This window comes from Oryctolagus cuniculus, chromosome 21 (assembly GCF_964237555.1).
Source record: "Oryctolagus cuniculus chromosome 21, mOryCun1.1, whole genome shotgun sequence".
Classification (NCBI taxonomy): Eukaryota; Metazoa; Chordata; class Mammalia; order Lagomorpha; family Leporidae; genus Oryctolagus; species Oryctolagus cuniculus.
The window spans coordinates 18,137,085-18,157,001 of record NC_091452.1 but is presented as its reverse complement, the minus strand read 5'-3'; the positions used below and the strand labels follow the sequence as shown (position 1 = coordinate 18,157,001).

At 57.8% G+C, this 19,917-nt stretch overlaps 1 protein-coding gene across 2 annotated transcripts in view; it reads right to left on the bottom strand.

Annotated features, from left to right (window-relative positions):
* Positions 1 to 102: 102 nt before the first annotated feature.
* The window catches only part of USP30 (ubiquitin specific peptidase 30), a 29,126-nt gene continuing 9,311 nt past the window's right edge, over positions 103 to 19,917 (bottom strand). The window contains exons 4-13 of one of the 2 annotated variants that reach the window (XM_070066013.1): positions 16,547 to 16,650; positions 12,954 to 13,052; positions 12,376 to 12,418; positions 10,702 to 10,796; positions 8,606 to 8,665; positions 8,089 to 8,175; positions 4,997 to 5,077; positions 4,685 to 4,892; positions 2,912 to 3,032; positions 103 to 2,260 (exon numbers count right to left, since the gene is read on the bottom strand). In XM_070066013.1, coding sequence (XP_069922114.1) covers positions 1,996 to 2,260; positions 2,912 to 3,032; positions 4,685 to 4,892; positions 4,997 to 5,077; positions 8,089 to 8,175; positions 8,606 to 8,665; positions 10,702 to 10,796; positions 12,376 to 12,418; positions 12,954 to 13,052; positions 16,547 to 16,650 — 1,163 coding nt within the window. In that variant the 3' untranslated portion in view covers positions 103 to 1,995. Of the gene's footprint in view, positions 2,261 to 2,911; positions 3,033 to 4,684; positions 4,893 to 4,996; positions 5,078 to 8,088; positions 8,176 to 8,605; positions 8,666 to 10,701; positions 10,797 to 12,375; positions 12,422 to 12,953; positions 13,053 to 16,546; positions 16,651 to 19,917 lie in introns of both variants that reach the window. The other variant, XM_051835849.2, reaches the window with a different exon arrangement.

Here is a 19,917-nt window from a genome sequence, read left to right as displayed (position 1 = left end):
CACCACCGGGGAACTCGGGAGAGCTTTGATCAAAGCCCAGGTCAGAAAGAGGATGGACGTATCAAACAAAGCGTGTTTCAGTTATGCAAGAACCACACTGGGTTTTTTTCCTAACAAAATGATTCTTTATTGCTATAATACACAGCAGATACAAAAGTACCTTTAGCAAATACATAAATCAGCAATTACCACATCATGAACTACGCGTTTAACTTAACTTAGGGTTTTCTCCAGAAGGAAGCTACTTACTTCATAAATAACTTACGGCTCAAAATCAGATGATCTGGCTACTGCGGAACGTCTACTAATTTACAAAATGAAGTCAGACAGAGCTGCGGCTCAGGCTTACGACCCGGGCCCCAGGCCGGCCGCTGACCACACGCGTGCCCACAGCCAGATGCTACGGATGCTCTGGCCCCGCCACGGGCTGTCCCAGGGCACAGCGGCCATCTCTCGCAGCTGCAACTTCGCGGTGAGTTTAAGGCCACATGATCAGGCATCCGTCCCACCAACTCGGCTAAAGCAGGTGTGTCCATCCCAACATCTCAGTCAAGGTCGGCCGCCGTGTCCGGGAAGCGGAAGCTCTCAGTAGTGAGAGGCTGCGTGCTGGGCCCTGCGGGGGCGGGGCAGGGTTCCCCCAGGCTGTCTGCACTTGGCACTGCTGCCGCAGCCTGGGCCAGGGGGCGCCGGCTCTCCCCGGCAGAGGCGGCCCTGTTCTTGGCCCTGCCACGGGTCACCTGGGTGGGTCCGCTCTGCTTCCCAGTCCCTCTGGAGGGTCCTGGGAATCTGGTGTCCCTGCCCCACTTTGTTTTTAATTAAAAATCCAGGTAAAACATGGCTACTGCGTGCACCGAGGTCCCTGTGCCCCGGGCTTCGCTCCTTCTGCATTGGCCAGGAAATGATGCAGGCGAGGCGTGGCGAGGCATGGGCTGTGGCTGAGTGCTCTACGCCATCACACCTGCTTTCCTCTCTGTGTGGAGCTCTGGATCGTGGTGGCCGCCGAGCCGAACCCCTCGCCGAAGGTCCAGAGAAGCTGCAGCCCCCGCCAGCCCCGCCCTCCTCATCCAGCTCGCAACCATCGTAGGTTGTCCTTCCCCACAGCCCCGAGAGCGCCTCCCTGCGACTCTGAAGAGCTCCGAGTGTTTGATAAAGACACGAAAATACCCGTGCACGGGGATCCTGGCACAATCGGGAATTGTCTACAGCGTGGAGCGGGCGTGGGCGTTGCAAGGCCGCTAGCCAGTTCTGGCTGTGGGCCTGGTTTTATGATAGCTGCAGGCTGCAGCTGCATCGCGTCGTCCAGGATACAAAAGAGCAGAGCCCCAGGTGGGCACCTCCCCTGCACGGGAACCCCTGGGCAGTGACCGGGCCTCGCAGTGGGCGGGCACGCGTGGCAGGGAGGCTTCCCGCACACCAAGGACGGGCAGGTAGGACAGCGTACAAAAGGGAAGGGAAAGTGTCTCCAGGCTGCTGCTCGCTCCTGCCGGCCTCCCAGGACCTGGGCGGACGGGCGCTCTTCAGCAGGGGTCTCTGTGGCTCTGAGCTCGGGGCCTTTGCGAAGGGAAGTGCTACAAAAGCAATCAGAGGCGAAAGGCACTTTGTCGTCGAAATTGTTGCCTTTAGTAATTTCATGAATTCTTGTCAACAAGCTTTGGGCCCTGCTTGTTAGACATAAAAGATCTCTGTTGACAGGTCAGGGGCAGACAAAGGTGGCTCCCTCCAGGAGCACCACGCGTTGCCGGCGTTGCCGGAGTCCGCTCGCTTTAATTACCTGGGCCGGGCCACGAAAGGCGGCCTGGCCGCAGTGAAAGCTTTCCCCACACAGGGACTTCCCAGTGCGCATGAGCAGAGCTGTTCCGGAGCCTGGCGTGCTCCCCCACGTGGAACCTGCTCTTAGAACATGCCAGAAGCCTGAGGGGCAATGGGGGGGCGGCGACCTTGCCTTTTTCCCGGACACGTGGACGGCGCTGTCGGCTCCAGCTCTGGGTGGGACAGTCACTCCTCCGACTTGTACTCCTGGCTCTGGCGCTGCACCCTGGAGAGGACCCGCTCGTAGAAGAGCAGGTAAGCGCTGCAGGACAGCACCTCCTGCAGGCTGGCCTTGCGCACCGTGTCGTCCGACACCCACAGCCACTGGCTGCTGGTCGCCAGGGGGTTCTTGGCCGAAGGCGGGGACCGTCGGTAAGTGACGAAGTGTCCAGAGTGCATGTCCCCGTGGTGGACAACCACTGCCATCAGCCGGAAGAGGTAGGTGGAGGAGCTGAGGGAGAGGAGCGAAGCCCAGCGGTTTACACACACGGGAGAAAAAGGGCAGAGGACAGAAGAGTGCTGGCTGATACACACAGTGGTCACTGAAGACAGATCTGTGCCCGCTGGAGGGGCCCCATGGCCGGTCTGTGCCTGTGTGAGTACTGTGCACATAGGGGTATACACGTACATGCACACACACGAATACGTACATTTAGGTACTTTGAGAATTCTTATTTTTTAAAGGATTTGTTTTAGTTGAAAGGCAGAGTTATGGAGACAGAGAGAGAAACCTTCCATCTACTGGTTTACTCCCCAAATGACCACAACAGCCAGGGCTGGGCCAGGAACCTGGAGCTCAAGCACTTGGGCCATCTGCTGCTGCTTTCCCAGGCCACAGCAGAGAGCTGGATCGGAAGAGGAGCAGCCGGGACTCGAACCGGCGCCCATATGGGATGCCAGCGCTACAGGCTGCAGCTTAACCTACTATGGCACAACACAGGCCCCTTTAATTGTTATTTTTAAAGTGATTCCTATTTTGGACAAAATTCAGTGGGAATGTAGGACAGTGAAATACACCTTAAAAGGAAAGAAAAAAAATTCTGTCCGTGCAAAGCTAACTGCAGATACTGCTGGAAGCCACGGCCCTCGGGGAGTGACTCACCTGTAGTCAGGAATGACGGGGAGCGGGAAGGGCATCGGGGCAGGCAGCGGCGGCAGCAGAGCCGGGGCACAGGCGCCGTTCAGGAACACTTGTGTTTTGGGGGCCCCTGGCGGACTGAGAACTGCAGGAGAGGAGGGGGTGGGTTAGGGACACGGCCTTGGTTCTGAGGACCCCGAGAGTTAGCTCCCAGACTGCCGCAAGTAGGAGGCCTGCTTTGCTTCCTGCCTGGCTGCCCTGCGGTCTGCGCCTCACACAGGCCAGCCCGCTCCAGGCTGTGGCTTCCCTGCCCGGCCCTGGGCACCTCTGAGCCGCCTCTGCTTGCTGACAGTGTGTCTCTGCGTCAGGCAGAGGCTCGCTCACCGGCTTTGGGCCCCAGCTTCTCACCGCCAACACCGAGGGCTTGGCTAACTCTCTGTGGTGTCCTGGACTCCACCCATGCCCCGCTCCAGCTGTGCTAACCAGAAATGTCACCAGACACCGCCCAGCGTCCCTGGGTGAGAAGTGCGTGTCTAAACACTTCTGCCTTCTGAAACTGCCACACGAAGTCCTCGGCGTCGATGGAATAACTCAGTGGTCAGACAGCTCTTGCCCTTTCTGGCGCCCTGGGTCTTTACCCACAGGCACCATGCTCTGAGCGCCAGACACCCCACACCCCAGCCTGGGGGAAGGCCTGTGATGTAGACAAGAGTTAACCTCGGCACAGGGTGACCAAGGGCAGCTGCAGTCTTCCCAAGATGACGGCTCACCAGGCCACGTAACTGTGGTCTCAGGGCAGAACCAGAGGCTGCCTCGGCAGGAGGCGGAGGGGGCAGTACGCAGGTCAGCAGTCGTGCCCACAGCCACACAGGCCAGTGTGTCCTCCTCACCTGTGACTCTCAAGAACCCGACGCGTCAGACACCTTGAAAAATCTGCCCTGGGGGCCCGGTGCTGTGGCCTAGTGGGATAAGCCTCTACCTGCAGTACCAGCATTCCACATGGGGGCCGGTTCAAGTCCACTTCTGATCCAGCTCCCTGCTAATGGCCCGGGGAAGCAGTGGAGGATGACCCAAGTGCTTGGGCCCCTGCACCCATGTGGGAGACCCAGAAGAAGCTCCCTGGCTCCTGGCTTTGGATTGGCCCAGCTCTGGCCATTGCAGCCATTTGGGGAGTGAACCAGCAGACGGAAGACCTCTCTGTCTCCTCCTCTCTGCCTCTCCTTCTCTCTGTAACTCTGCCTCTCAAATAAATAAATAAATCTTAAAAAAAAAAAATTCTGCCCTGGAACCACACCTGAGTTCTGCCATTTGCTGTTTGCCCTACACTCAATCACTGAACCTCATGGACCCCCGATTTTCTCATCATACTGAGGCTGCTCCCCACTCCTGCGCCTCCCTGGGACCCACAGCAATGGCTGCCTCCGTGTGAGGGCAGTAACGGAATGGGTCGGAGGAGGTGGTAACAGAGCCATCGACCAAGCCAGGAGTCCAGAGACGCCAAGCCGGACAGTCCTGCCCACGCGGCCCATGGAAATGGGGAGAAGGGAGACACAATCCCTGGTACAATGTGAGCCATCGTCACTTTGAGGGACAGGAAGCGAGGCTGCACTCCCGCCTGTGACATGGTCTCACGGCCCAGCCACCTCTGTCTTTTCCCCTGGCCGCAGAAATCGCTCCTACTCCACCATCCGTCCTCATGCCGCAGCTCGTGACCTCAGGGCCCCGCAGGTGGGGAAGCCAAACCCTCCCCTCTGCTCCGAGAAGTCCTGCGTGCGGCTGCAGCTCCCTGGCACGCACCTGCTTTGGGGCCGGGCAGGTCCAGCGCGGGCCCCGGGCTCTCGCTGTGCTCGGGCTTGTGCTGCCGGGCCTTGTGGCCCAGGAGGCGGTACTTGTAGATGTCCATCATCAGGAACTCGTTGAACTGCACGTGCTCGTGCCGCTTCAGAGGCGTGCCGTGGCTGGACCAGCTCAGCCGCTGCAGGTGGATGCAGAGACACTGGGGCAGCTGCGGCGGGGAGAGAAACCAGAGCAGCACGGTGGGCTCAGGCAGGCTCAGGCGGCACGGGCAGCCCTCGAGAGCCACGGCCCCGGGGCCCGCGGGGCGCTCACCTTCCCGAGTTTCAGCTGCTTGACGAACGTGGTCCTCTGGTGCTCCACCTCTGCGCCGTCCAGCGTGCCCTTGGCTTCGAGCTGAAACAGAAACCACAGCGCTCGGCCGCAAGCCCTGGAATGTGGGGAGCAACCCGGACTAGACTGTTACTGGAATTAAGACTTGTTCTGTGCACCTGCTCTCCCACAATATGGCGCTGGGAGAGAGGAAAACAGCTTTTACGCAGCTGCCTCCAGTTCAACCAATAAACTGTAGGACTTGCTCCTGATTGGAGGAGAGCAGCGTACTCGGCGTGTGGGCAGCCGAGTTGGGATTGGCAGAGGACTATAAAGGAGGAGAGAGACGGCATGCACCAGGAACATCTAAGGGGAACATCTAAGGGGAACACCTGTGCAGCCCCCGAGAGAGCCGGCCGGCGGTGTGCCGCTCCCCTGCGGAAGTGGGGAATGTGGCCAGGGGGAACTGCCCTTCCACGGAGGTGGAAGGGACGGCAGCCAACCCGGGAAGAACCAGCAGCAAACCCGGGAAGGGCCGAGCAGACGAAAGAACAGCGCAGGGTCCTGTGTCATTCCTCCACGAAGAGGGGGAGCGACATAATGGTGCCGTGACTCGGATATGAAGCCTAGGCAGGGTTTAGTGTCGTTCCTCCATGAAGAGGGGGAGCGACATAATGGTGCCGTGACTCGGATATGAAGCCTAGGCAGGGTTTAGTGTCGTTCCTCCACGAAGAGGGGGAGCGACATAATGGTGCCGTGACTCGGATAGGAAACCTAGGACGGATGTGAAACTTAGGAGGGAAGAAACGGGAAGAAATGGGAAAATTTCGGAGAGAGAGACTAGCAAACAGCCTAGGGAAAAGCCGGACGAAAAAGGTGCCGGAAGAAGCTATTGAAAGCCTAGGCATAGACTCGGATACGGACTACGGGGGAAAGCTGGGAGAAATCTCTAAGGTCGAAAGCGAAAGTGAAAGCTAGAACAAACAGACTCGGATGCGGACTGTGGGGAGAGGCCAGGAGAAATGAGGGAGGAGTATTGTTGGAGGAAAGCTTGGGGAAATATACCGGGTAGAGAAAAATGTTAGGGAAATTGAAGCCGCGGGGGGCAGGCCGAGGCGGACACGAAAGCCACTTTGGGATTCTCAAGTTAGCCCGGGAATAGGGGGCGAAAAGTTGAAACCAGAAGCGGAAACGTAAGCCGGATTGGGATCCGTCTGATTAGCCCGGGGAGCAAAGGATGGGAAGCCGAATCGTGGGGCGGAGACGTGAGCTGGGTTGAATTCGCCAGGTTAGCCCGGGGAACTTAGATTGAATACTAGTGGCGGAGACGTGAGCTGACGCTGTGTGATTCGCGGAGGCTGCCGCACGCAGAGAGAGCGTGCGGGGCACAAGTAGATAGGGAACGCTGGGCTAAGTGTGAGACCGCGGAGTGTGCGCGCAAAGCCGAGCCGCGCAGATGAGAGAGGCGCGGGCTGAAGCGGCTCAGAGCCGGAAAGCCGCCGAGAGGCAGCCTCGGGGCGGGCGCCGGGAGGCCGCAGGGATAAGAGAAATAGAAGTTTAGAAGTAAAGTGAGAGAAATAGGAATGCTGGAAGATAGAAGTGGAATGGGAGAGATAGGAATGCCCGGAGATAGAGAAATAGAGAAAGAGAAAGGCCTCCCCACAACACAGCAATGTGAGAGCTTGGATTCGGTCTGCCTGATTAAGTGAGGCGATGAGCACCTGCGGGCGGCTAGCAGCTTATGCGCCGCAGGTCACCGAAGACAGGCACGAATTAACATCAGTAAGGCCTCCCCACAATACAGCAATTAGGAGGCTTGGATTCGGTCTGCCTGATTAAGGCGGTAAGCACCAGCAGGCGGCTCGACCAGAGTGTGAGCCGCAGGTCACCGAACACAGGCACGCATCAGCGCCTAAAAACCTCCTCACAACATGGCGAAGAGAGGACCCGGATTCGGTTTGCCTGATTGATAGGACTTGTAAGAACCTGTGGCAACTCTAGCAAGCAGAGCAGAGTGTGTGCCGCGGGACACCGAAGACAGGCGCGTATCAACGCCAAAAAATAAAAAGAAAGGGGGATCTGTGGGGAGCAGCTCGGACTGGACTGAGTTACTGGAATTAAGACTTGTTCTGTGCACCTGCTCTCCCACAATATGGTGCTGGGAGAGAGGAAAACAGCTTTTACGCAGCTGCCTCCAGTTCAACCAATAAACTGTAGGACTTGCTCCTGATTGGAGGAGAGCAGCGTACTCGGCGTGTGGGCAGCCGAGTTGGGATTGGCAGAGGAGGACTATAAAGGAGGAGAGAGACGGCATGCACCAGGAACATCTAAGGGGAACACCTGTGCAGCCCCCGAGAGAGCCGGCCGGCGGTGTGCCGCTCCCCTGCGGAAGTGGGGAATGTGGCCAGGGGGAACTGCCCTTCCACGGAGGTGGAAGGGATGGCAGCCAACCCGGGAAGAACCAGCAGCAAACCCGGGAAGGGCCGAGCAGACGAAAGAACAGCGCAGGGTCCTGTGTCGTTCCTCCACGAAGAGGGGGAGCGACATAATGGTGCCGTGACTCGGATATGAAGCCTAGGCAGGGTTTAGTGTCGTTCCTCCACGAAGAGGGGGAGCGACACTGGAACAAGACGTCCCCGAGAGCTGCAGGTCGCCCAGCGCTACCCCTGCACACACACGGCACCCGCGGGCCACCTGCTAAAGGACCCGGCTGCCCAGGGCCTGGGGGCCTGTCTCCCCGCCCCCCGTCGGGCACCAGCAGTGAGTGGAGACAGACTGAACCAGCACAGGAACCCTGTCACCGGGACGTCATTTCCTCTGTTCACTGTCTTCAACAATGGCTCCACGAAGTCAGCGCCTCGTATATCTGGCAATGGAATTACTTAGGGGTGTGGGGGACCTGACAGCTTAGGGCATGCGTGTCCCATCTCAGATCACGACTTCCACACTTCCTTTAAAGACTGGGGATGAAATGACACTCATCGGGGAGAGACGAGGCCCAAGTCAGTAACGTGGAAAGGGAGTGGGCTGAGGGGAGCCCTGGCACCCGAGGGTGGACAGGCCTCTGGGGGCGACGCCCCAGGCCGGACACTCACCCTGGTACAGTTGTCGCACACGACATCACGCACGGATTCGGACGAGATGAAGTGGTGAAGGCAGTGGTCCAGGGTCAGCGGATGCCCCTATAGTGTGACAAGGAGAAAATCCGTGTGGTTTACAAGAGGGCTGAGCCGGAACTATCAGCCGATGACCTGGGAGCCCAGAGCGGTGTTTGGCTTCTGTGGGCCGGGATGAGGCTTCGCAGTCACAGCCATGTCTCCTGAAAGCCCACGGCACCCGACTGCCCCTACTGGCCGACTCGCAGGCAGGACACAGCATGGCAGAAAGCCAAGGTCTTGTGCGCCGTGTGCACACTGTGCATGCACACACAGCCTTGCTGCCGCGAGAGGAAGCCACCTACCTTCATCTCCCCCCAGTCAGGCCAGGGAACCACATGGCAAAGTCAGGGCGGCGTTCCACCAGCCACGTGTGGTAATAACACACGGTGCCTCTAGGCCCCCCAACTGAGATGCCGCAAAACAGACCCCGCCATAGCCAGAGCACGGTACATACCCACGTAGCAGCAGGAATGCTTAGTGAGAGGCTATCAAAGGTGTCAAATCGAACAGGACTCTGAAACAAATATTGCAGAAAACCCACATGAGGCTCTGGAGGTAGGAGATACACGGCTGGGAGAGTTTCATATTCAGGTGCCCAACATGAACTTAATAAAACATTCCTACTCAGAAGCAAATTCTGTGAAAACATACCTTATACACAAACACAAGAGGCACGACACTGCTAGACCATCGGGGCAGCCACGTGGGGATTCTACCCTAAGAGAAGAGCCAGGGACCCACGTACAGAGACACTCATCACTGTTATTTGCGACAGCAAACCTCAGAATAGCTGGGACTCCTTGGAATGACTAGATGGAGTCTGGCATGCCCACCAAATAGAATATTTGAAACAACACAGCAGAAAGACACGTGCTTATGTGGGACCATGTTCCTGTTATACTGCTGGTTGTACAACAGTGGCTAAAACAGGGTGAGGGCGCCTGCTTTGTGGTAATGGCAGTTCCCTGGCTAACTCACCCTGCTGATGCTAACAGCTATAAAACATGAACCCACACAGAGCCACGTGAATGACTGGGCAGTAATCAAAGCAGCCAAAATGCAAAAGAAGTCAGTCCTTGGAAAACCAGGAACTCTGAGGGTGAGAGTTGCGAGTTGGTAGCTTTTCCGCCCAGTCTGTGTGGTGCTGGGTGGTGGGAAGCAGTGGCCTTGCAGGACAGAGGTGCTGGGAGACAGGGCAGGGGAAGGCCCAGGAGGATGGGAGCCACAGCGAGGATGAGCCCCCAAATCTACGTGTACACTCGGCCCATCCCAGGACCCTTCACTGACCCCCACGTGTGTGGGGAGGCCTCCTGGAGGCCTGCTGAAGAGCAGCAGCTAGAAGTGAAGCAATCCGAGTGGGGCTCTGCTGCCCGGTGTCGGGACACAGCCCGAGCCCAGCAGGGTGTCCTCACCACGTACACAGAAAAGGTGACCCTGTGAGCGGTTTCCATGAGCTTGACGGTGGCACTCACTCCACAATTCATACGTCCAACAAAGCATCACTTTGTACACCGTAAATGTATATGATTTGTATTTGTCAGTTGTGGCTCAATCAAGCTTGAAAACATCCTGTCTATGAGCTATCCATTTCTACTCACTGGGCCAGCTAGAACCGAGGCATCGGATGGTACATGCATGGGCGAGGCTGGCAGACACCGGGACCCACGTCCACTGCCGGAGGAAACTACAATGGTGCAGCCATCCGGGTACCTGGTAGTTCCCCGAGGGTCAAGCAGGGAGTTACCCTGGGAGCTATGGATTCATATACACCCAGCTGAAACCAAAGCACGCACACCTCTATGCAAAAGTGTGCATGCACACGTTGATAGCAGACAAGTGGGAAAGACCCAAGTGTCCATCCACGGATGAGCATGTGGCAAGACGTGCTCTCTCCATATGAGGCTTTGGTACCTGCTGGCATCTGCTCCGTGCTTCCACACAGGAGACCCTTGGGGAAGTCACGGTGAGCGATGCCACCGGCCACAGAGGGCGATCCCATTTGGATCATTTGGATGAAGTGTCAGAACGGGAAGAGCCTTGGACAGAGGTGGACTAGTGGCTGCCAGGCTGGGGCAGATGGAGAGAATGGGCCTGGGGCTTTTGCGGGGTTGTGGAGTGACTCAAATGTTCTAACGTGGATTGAGGTGACAGCTGCACAACTCCCTATTTTTGCATTACGTTGGACATTTTCCATAATTGCTCTAAAACCTCAAAAGCAAAAAAAAAAAAAAAAAAAAAAAAAAAAAAAAAAAAAAAAAGGCCGTCCTAGAATCTGACTGTTGTGAGGATAGACCCAAGCCTAGGGCAGGATCTCCCACCCCTGCACAGGGGCCTGGGGCTGCTGCTCGTGGTGCAGAAGACGCCCAGGGAGAACCAAGGGACAGGCTACCACTAACCAAAGGGGAACAGTTGGGCCACCAGCTGTGCAGGGCTCAGGCAACCGCAAATGCCACTCACGGAGGCCAGCCCCCCACCTCCACCCCCGGGTCTTTCCACGAATCCCAAGGGAAAACCCGGCCAGGAGCGCTCTCGCACTGGGGCTGGCTTTACCTGGTGTTCGCAGTGTTTGCAGACCATGTTACTCGTGAGCCGCCCGTGGAAGGGGTGCTGAGACTTCCAGTGCGGGGCCGAGGGGTGAGGCGACCCTGGAATGCAAACGCCCTGTGCTGTGCCACTTTCAGCCCTGGGCACAACCCCCTTACTGCATGCGGCAGAAATTTAGGCTTCTAAAAGGTTTATTTATTTGAAAGGCAAAGTGACAGAGGAGGGGAGACAGAGATCTTCCACCCACTGGCTCATTCTCCAAATGGTTACAACAGCCAGGGCTGGGCCAGGCTGAAGCCAGGAGTCTGGAATTCCATCCGGGCCTCCCACAAGGGTGGCAGGGGTCCAAGTACTTGGACCACCTTCTGTCGCTTTCCCAGGCCCATCAGCAGGGAGCTGGATTGGAAGCGGAGCAGCTGGGGCTCGAATCAGGGCTCACATGGGATGCCGGCATTGCAGGCAGTGGCTTACCCTGCTGTGCTACAATACTGCCCCCAAAACCCCCATTTAGGGACTGGTGCTGTAATGCAATGGGTTAAGCCAGGATGCCGGCAGCCCATGTGAGTACCAGTTCAAGTCCCAGCTGCTCCACTTCTGATCCAGCTCCCTGCTAATGTGCCTGGCTACTGTGGGCATTTGGGAGTGACCCAGCGGATGGAAAATCTCTTTCTCTGTCTCTCTCTCTCTCTCCATCTCCCCTTCTCTCTGTCACTCTGCCTTTCAGATAAATCTTTTTTTTTTTTAAATAAAACTCTCTCTTTAGACAAAATGTTCTCAAAAAATACACTGAAATAGATTTCATCATTGATGTCCATGAAAGACACACCATTCCTTTATAGAAGAACTTACAAGGTCTTCACAGGTGGTTTCTGTATAATGGGTACAGCCAGGGTTTAAAAAACGGTTTGTGTTCGCTAAGGTTTGCTTGGTTTTTTTATGCTGCTATGTTTTTACAAAGACATGCTTTAAAGGTTCGAAATGTCAGGACGCACACCACAAGTGAATATTCCATACGATGAGATGAAGCCCTGACTTACTGAGAAAAGCCGAGGCTGGCCAACGGGCCTGTCACTTGGCTAAGACAGGGGTTGGGGGACGAACCACTGCCGAGACAAGGGCTCTGCGGGGCAGCCCTGGGCTCAGCCCTGGCTCTGTTTGGTGGGTGCTCCGTGACCCGGGGGGTCTATTCTGCCGCTGTGGGCCTCGGGAGGGCTGATGGGGGTCACTGTTCCCCTACCCTGCTGGCATCAGTACCTTCACAGTGATGTCTGAGGCTTAACAGAGACACTGCGATGCCTGCACACGGTACGGCTGCAGACAATATCTGTTCCTCTTTCCTATGCCCCCTGCATGAGTCGTGCAGACAGTGAAGAACCGCAGGGAAAGCGGGCCTAGCTGGACCTGCCGAGGCCGAGACAGACTCGGCCGACAAAGTTCCTCCCAGCCACAAAGACGGCCCTCGTTGCGAGCACAAACGTGTCAGTGGAGAAGGCATGGGGCAGGGCGGGGGGTGAGCCAACCCCGAGAATCACTGGCAGCTGGCTTCAACACCCAGGTGCTTTTGCAAGGCTAAGCTGCGCTGCAGGTCACCAGAAAAAAAAAAAAAAAAAAACAAACCAACAGTTCTGAAACAAGCACACCGTGGTGTGATGTAGCGCGCCAGGCCTCGCGGGTAACTACCTCTCGTGCGGCAGGTGATTCGTTTAGGCGTTGCGTCTGACGGCTGCTGTTGGGGGAGAAAAGACACAGGCTGAAAGCCTCCTGCAGCCCCCTTCCTCGCCTTCACCCCTGCCCTGAATGAGACGAGCGGCTGGGCACAGGGCGCAGAAGCCACACAGAGCTGGAGCTTCTCAAAGCAGCATTCTGACCGCCCCTGCCCAGCGGGCTCCCATGCTCCGCCCCTTAGTAAGGGAGGCCTGCTCCGGGCTCCAGCAGGCCTCCCCGCTGCCGGGCAATTCTCACCAACTCCCACACTATCCCAGGAGTGAGGATTCCTTGCGCCCCTGCCCCCCCCCCCCATTAAATAGGGACGATAACTCCCTCTTTCTGCTCAAAGCCAACCCGACGGCAGCAGCCAATCATTTCAGGCAGCAATGACACTGCCCAGTGCACGTTCAGCACCTGCCCCAGCCTCACTCCCGCCACCGATTTGTACCGGGTCTCGCCTCGAAGGCTGGGCAAGGATTACAGCTGCGTCTCCGGCACTTGTTAGCTATGGGCAAACAGCATTCACTGCACAGACGTGAACTGCCGCGTACCTCCAGGGAAAGCACGTCGAACAAGTGTGTGACCCGCGGCTGGCGGTCCCGCTCGTCTTCCAGCGACGACGTGATGACGTGGAATAACTCATGTGCATCCTGTCAGGGGCAAAGCATCCTTCAGAGGCCTGGCGACGCAAGGGCTGGGGCAGCAGCAGCCTTCGGCGCTCGCCGCCAGGAGGGCCGGGCGCCTCACACGGGCAGAGTTCGCTCCTGCTTTCTCAAGGCCCGGCTCACGGACAGACACACCCTAGGCATCTTAAGAAGACTCAACGCAGAGGCCCAAGAGGCGAGAGGAGGAGGAGGAGGCTGGCGGCTGCCTGCACGCGAACCAGCGCCGCTGAGCTGGGCTTGCTTCACGGAGGCGGCCTTGACCTCTGCTCCACCCAAGTCCAGAGCACTGTTTGTTTTTAAACTGTGCTAAAGCATGCACAGCACACAGTGAACTGTCTTGCTTAATTTTATTTCCCTCTGGTTCCCAGGCCACAGTGGCTGGGCTAAGCCAAGCCAAGCCAGGAGCCAAGAGCTCCATCTGGGACTCCCATGGCGGTGCAGGGGTCCAAGGACTTGGGCCATCTTCTGCTGCTTTCCCAGGCCATAGCAGAGCTGGATCGGAAGTGGAGCAGCCGGGACTCGAACCAGCGCCCACGTGGGATGCCAGCACTGCAGGCGGAGGCTTCACCTGCTACGCAACAATGCTGGCCCCCATCTTGCTTATTTCTAAGTGTGAAGTTCCAAGGCACTGAGTACGTCCACAACATGGTCAGCTGCACCACTGTCCACCTTCAGAACTCTCCAGCACTCCCCGACTCAAGTCCGTACTCACTCGGTTCCCCCAGCCCCAGCCCAGTGGCCACCTCTGCTTTCTAGTCTGAGCAGTACAGGCAGCACGTGTGGGCAGTGTCACCCAGTGACCGGCTTAGGCCACTCGGCACCCAGGTGGGAGCTTAGGCCACTCGGCACCCAGTGACCGGCTTAGGCCACTCGGCACCCAGGTGGGAGCAGGCCTCTTTCTAGGGCCCCGTCGCATTCCACCACGAACGCTGAGGACCCGGGGGCTGCACCAGCTCTTCGGTTACTGCGAATGATGCAGCTGTGTCCACGGGTGTGTGAACCCCTGTTCCAGCCCCTGCGGCTGTGTCCACGGGTGTGCAAGCCCCCGTTCTAGTCCCTGCGCTGTGTCCATGAGTGTGCAAACCCCTGTTCCAGCCCCTGCGGTTGTGTCCACGAGTGTGCAAACCCCCGTTCCAGTCCCTGCGCTGTGTCCATGAGTGTGCAAACCCCTGTTCCAGCCCCTGCGGTTGTGTCCACGAGTGTGCAAACCCCCGTTCCAGTCCCTGCGCTGTGTCCATGAGTGTGCAAACCCCTGCTCCAGCCCCTGCTGTCAATGCTTTTGGCTGTGTCCCCGGAAGTGGAATTGCCAGACGGTGAGGATCGACTCCAGTGGTGTTCTTCCAAAAAGCCAGTGTTGGGAGGGGCAAGGTCTCAGGTGGTGCTGGCCCTCCCCAGGCCCTGGGCTCCTACTCACTTCACCCAGGCACAGCAGTGAGCAGACACAGGGCAGGGATTTGGTGCAGCGGTTAAGATGCCTCTCTGGGTGCCCGCAGCCCACCCTCGAGGGCCTGGCTTCAAGTCCCAGCTTCATTTTCAACCCCAGCTTCCTGCTGATGTGCATCCTGGGAGGTGGCGGGGGGGGGGAGGGGCTCAAGGACTTGGGCAGGGGGGAGACTCCGACTGAGTTCACGGCCCCCGGCTGTGGCCTGGCCCAGTGCCAGGTGTTGTGGGCATTTGGGGAGCAAAAACAGTAGATGGAAGATCTGTCTACCTGTCTGTGTCTGACTCTGTCTTTCAAATAAATGGAAAATAAATAAATATTTATTTATAAAAAGCTGACTTTTCTCTTCAGCCTTCCTGGCCTACAAAGCCTGCCATGACTGACTGCTGTCCAAGAGTCCCGCTCTCCTCCTCGACCCCTCTCCCTCACCTCCTGTGTCTGGCCCAGCCTGCAGCACACGAAGCTTATTCCTGTGCAGGCCAGGCCCACGTCTCCACGTGGATGCCCCTTCTCCTTGTCCAAAGTCGCCCCCACGGCCCTCAACCCTGGCCAATCAGCAGCAGTCCTGCGGGCTCCATCTCCCCAACACACCTCACCCTCCGGCTGCCCCAGCCAGGCCGGGACCGCTGCAGTGCCCCCGGCTTTCCCCTCGGCTCCCACTCCTGGCCCCAGAGTCCTTCCTTTTCAAACCCACGTCAGCTCACATCAGTCGGCTGGTCAGAGCCCTCCACTGCCCTCCCTGCACCAGAGTGAAAGGCCCGTCCCTGCCCCGGCCTCCCAGCCCTGCTCGCTCAGCTCCTGCCAGCCTCCGCCACCGGCTCCCGCACCGCCCTCCCCGCTGCTGCCTGGCTGGCCCCTTTTTCTGGAACACTCTGCCCCAGGTCTTCACGGGTCTCACAGCTCAACTGAAAATGCACCTCTGCAGGACACCAGAGGCAGCATCCTCCTCCTCTCTTGCCCCTCCCCTGCCCCGTGGCTCTATCCTATCCTCCTGTTGGGTATCCTATGCGCACATCCTGAATCCACTGCTGCTGTCTGTCTGCACACGTCTGCATCGGCCTGTGGTCCTGTTCCTGCCCAGTCCTCACTTAGCAAGCAGGCGTTGCCTCCTGGGCTCATCACAGCTGGTAAGGGAGCAGCGAGACTCAGACACAAATGAGGCTCTTGCCCTTGGGGGACTCACAATCCAGCCATGCTATTGCCAACAGCACTGGTGCTACAGGCCCCGCCCCGGGAGCCGGGAGAGACCCAGCTCCCCCTGGGACCCACCTTTGGAGCAAGTCCCAAGACAGGAAGGAGTCAGACCCGTGCCTATCCCATCAGTCAACACCTACCTACTTGGCCTGGAGGAAAGGGGCAGTGGGACAGAAGGGGGCGGAGCTGGAGCGGATGCGCTGCACTACTGGCCCTGCTGCTGAAACAGCTATGTGGCTTTAGGCAAATCCCTTCACTTGCCCGAGCTGCGGACGAGGCCCAGGCTGGACGAGAGCAAAGCCAGCCATGCCACGCTCTGCGTGCTGCACACTGCACACTCCATGGCTCAGCAGCTGCTGGGGCTGGAGATGCCAAAACAGCTCTATGTGCTGGGTCTGTGATGGAGGGTGGGACTTGGGCAAAAGCCCTGCTCTCAGTGGAGAGAAATGGGGAATGCACTAGGGGGAGGGGTTAGAATGTGTGTTCCCAGCATCCAACTGGGCAAGCCAGGCTATCTTCTAAGAAAGTACAGCTCTCCACACGCGACATGGCTCAGAGCAAGGCAGAACAAGGGAATGGGAGCTGGGAAGCCCCACCACCACTGCAGCCCCACAGTTTGGGAGGCTCGAGGGCCACGGCCCTGGTCATTGCCTGGTCGGCAGCAGCAGAGGACGCCCTCACAGAGCTGGAGAACACTGTCCTGTCCAGGTGGCTGGGAGGAGGCGCCGGGAGCTGGGAGCATTCGGTGTTGTCCAACACAGCACAGAAATCTGCAGCCAGGCCAGGCCCCCAGTCGCCAGGACAAAGGATTTTCCTGGCTATGCCCGGCCGACTGCTGACTCACCTGTTCTTCAAAGGAAGAGATCTGCCACCTGTACATTCTAAGGACATCCAGCAGGCAGCTTGCATCCAGGACCTCATCGTCAGTAACTTCCTGGCCGGACAGAGCTGCAAAGAAGAGGGTACGACAGTTATCAAACTCAGCAGCACCATGACCAACCAGAAAGCGTGCACAGTGTGACCCGCCGAAGTAAGCTGAAGACTGAGGGCCTGGAGCTCACCTTGGGAGGAGCTCCCCTGCATCCGGGCCCCTGTCGTCCCGTCTGACACTCAGTCCTCCCTCGGGTCTTCACCTCTGGTGAATGGGTGGAATTTCTCTCTTTTTAAAAAGGATTGAGGGGCCAGCACTGAGGCTCCGTGGGTTCAAGCCCCCACCTGCAGCACTGACAAACCAATATGGGAGCCAGTTCAAGTCCTGGCTGCTCCACTTCTGACCCAGCTCCCTGCTAATGTACCTGGGAAAGCAACAAAGGATGGTCTAAGTGTTTGGGCCCATGCAACCACATGGGAGACCCAGAAGAAGCTCCTGGCTCCTGGCTTTGGCCTGCCGCAGGCCTGGCTGTTGAGGCCATCTGGGAAGTGAACCAGTAGATGATCCCTGTCTCTTCTCTCTCTCTCTGCCTTCCAAAGAAATAAAATAAATCTTCAAAAATAAACAAAAAAGACTGATTGACTTAAGAGGCAGAATGAGAGAGAGGTATCTTCCATCCACGGTCCACTCCCCAGATGCCCACACAGCCGGGGCCGGGCCAGGTCTCCCACATGGGTGGCTGGGACCCAGTACCTGAACCACCCTCTGCTGCCTCCCAGCCACATTAGCAGAGAGGCAATCGGAAGTGAAGCAGCCGGGCCTCACGCCAGCACTCGGATGTAGGACGCAGCCATCACAGTGGCGGATCACCGGCTGCACCACAGCACCATCCGCGAGTGGATCTTCCACTGTCATCGTCAGTACATTACGGCTGCAAGGCCCTTACCGAGTGCAGTGCCTTTAACTCCCAGCCCTCAGGGGCCCTGTCATCGGGTCTGACCCCACAGGCAGAGCTGAGCTCCGCTCCCCAGCACCGCCTCACACCAGCGGCCTCGGTTTGCGTTTGCTCACATTTCTGTTTCTGGTCATAGGAAAGCACGGAGCTGCGTGTGGAACTCAGAGGGCCTGCCGAGAGGCTGCCCTTCGGCCCCGAGCAGGACCAAGCCCACTCTGCTGGGCTCGTGCATGTCCACTACAGTCACAGAGAGCAGGCCTGGCGCTCCTCCCCAAAAGGCTGGCCAGCCCACACCCGGGGCTCTGCGGCCAGTGTCTGCCGCAACTTCTCCGTGCAGGCAACACTGAACAAACAGGCATGGCTGAGTGCCCGTGAGACCACACGGACAGGGCCGGTGTTGTGGTGCGGCCGCAGAAGGCCTGCACCCCAAATCGCAGTGCCAGTCCCAGTCCTGGCTGCCCTGCTTCTGATCCAGCTTCTTGCCAATGCGCCTGGAAAGCCCGCAACCACGGCCCTAGTGCCTGGGTTTCTGCCACTCACACAGGAGACCCAGGCTCCTTGGTCCGCCTGACCCAGCCCTGGTTGTTGTGGGCTGTAAACCAGCGGATCTCTCCCTCTCTGTCTCCTCCTGTGCTCTGCCTTTCAAATAAACAAATCTTTTTTTTTTTTTTTAAAGAAACTTTATGTACAAAACAGGTGGTGGGCTGCGGCAGTGGACTGGTGGGCCGGCTGCTGCTCTTGACCACCTGCTCTCAGAGGGCAGCGTGTGGGACAGACAGAAGCAGGAGCCTGCTATCTCAGGGGACTCTCGAAGCTCAGTGAGCTCAGTGACTCCAGACAGAGCAAGCCAGGTTGTGCCTTCTCTGACTGCAGAGAATCTGAAAGACCCTTAACGGCCGCAGGCTCCGGAGGATCTGCACACCGCCAGTCCCCGCCTGGCCCACCCCCACCTCTGAGCAAGGCCAGTGACCCGGGCAGTGGCCGGAGAGGAAGCAGAGATGCAGGCAGCGGTGCTGGGAAGACCTGGGTCTGGCCGCACAGGTGCAACTATAGCCTGGGACTGGCCCTCCGCCCCCCAAGAACAAAGGAAGCAGAACTGGGAAAGGGGCTGTGCCTGCCTTTCTCCCTCACCCCTCAGGCAGCCCTTCTGCCGGGGTTCTCTGTCCCAGGGGAAACTGTGATGCCTCCTTTAACCCAGTTTTGTCCAGCACACACAGGGCGCTGTGGCGATGTCCACTAACACGTTCCCAGCCTATGATGCAACCACGTGACTTTTCCAGAATCTACCGTGCAGAAACAGGTGCTCACCTGCCCAAGGGGGCGTGTACAACAATGTGCAGCTGTAAGGACAATGAGGTTTACAAATCCCTTATGAACATCCGAGAAGGGATTAATATCCAGAATATACAAAGAACTCCTAAAACCCAACACCAGAAAACCCCAAACAACCCAATTCAATGGGCAGGGGACTTGAATAAGAGAGAGAGCCAAGAGAGATCAGAAATGGTAGATATGCACATGAAAAAAACTGTTCAGTGCCTCTTACTGTTAGGGACACACAGATGGAAACCACGAGGAGATATCACTTCACACGCACCAGGACCTGGAACAAGCATCGGGGAGGTGCAGACCCCAGAGCCCTCACGCAGTGCCCAGCCTCATCACACAGCACAAATCTGTGATACAGCGACACCACTTCCTGGGATGCACCCCAAAGAACTAAGCTGGATCTCCAACAGATGTGCGCACACCAACACCTGCAGCAGCGCGGGTCACAGCAGCCGGGCTGAATACCACCCACGTGTCCTCTGCCCCGTGAGTGGACAGACAAAACGCCGTGTCCACACACGATGGAACAGTATCCTGCCTTAGAAAGGAACAGAGCTCCCACAGGGGCTGTGACGTGGGAGGGTATTATGTCACATGACATAATCCACTCAGAAAATGACAGCTATTGTACAATTTCAAACTCACTGAGACAAAAAGTGGAAGAGTGCTTCGGGCACTCGGGAGCGTGTGTTTCGGGGGCACTGAGCTTCGCTAGGGGCTGACGAACAGCAGCTTGGGGGGAGGGGGGATGCGCTGATGGATGCACCACACTGTGACTGCACTCAATACCCCTGCACTGTGGCATTAATTTAAAACTGGTTGGGGCCAGCGCTGTGGTGCAGTGGGTTAACACTCTGGCCTGAAGCACTGGCATCCCATACGGGCACTGGTTCGAGACCCGGCTGCTCCACTTCCGATCTAGCTCTCTGCTATGGCCTGGGAGGGCAGCAGAAGATGGCCCAAGTCTTTGGCCCCTGCACCCGTGTGGGAGACCTGGAAGAAGCTCCTGGCTCCTGGCTTTGGATTGGTGCAGCTCTGGCTGTTGCGGCCAACTGGGGAG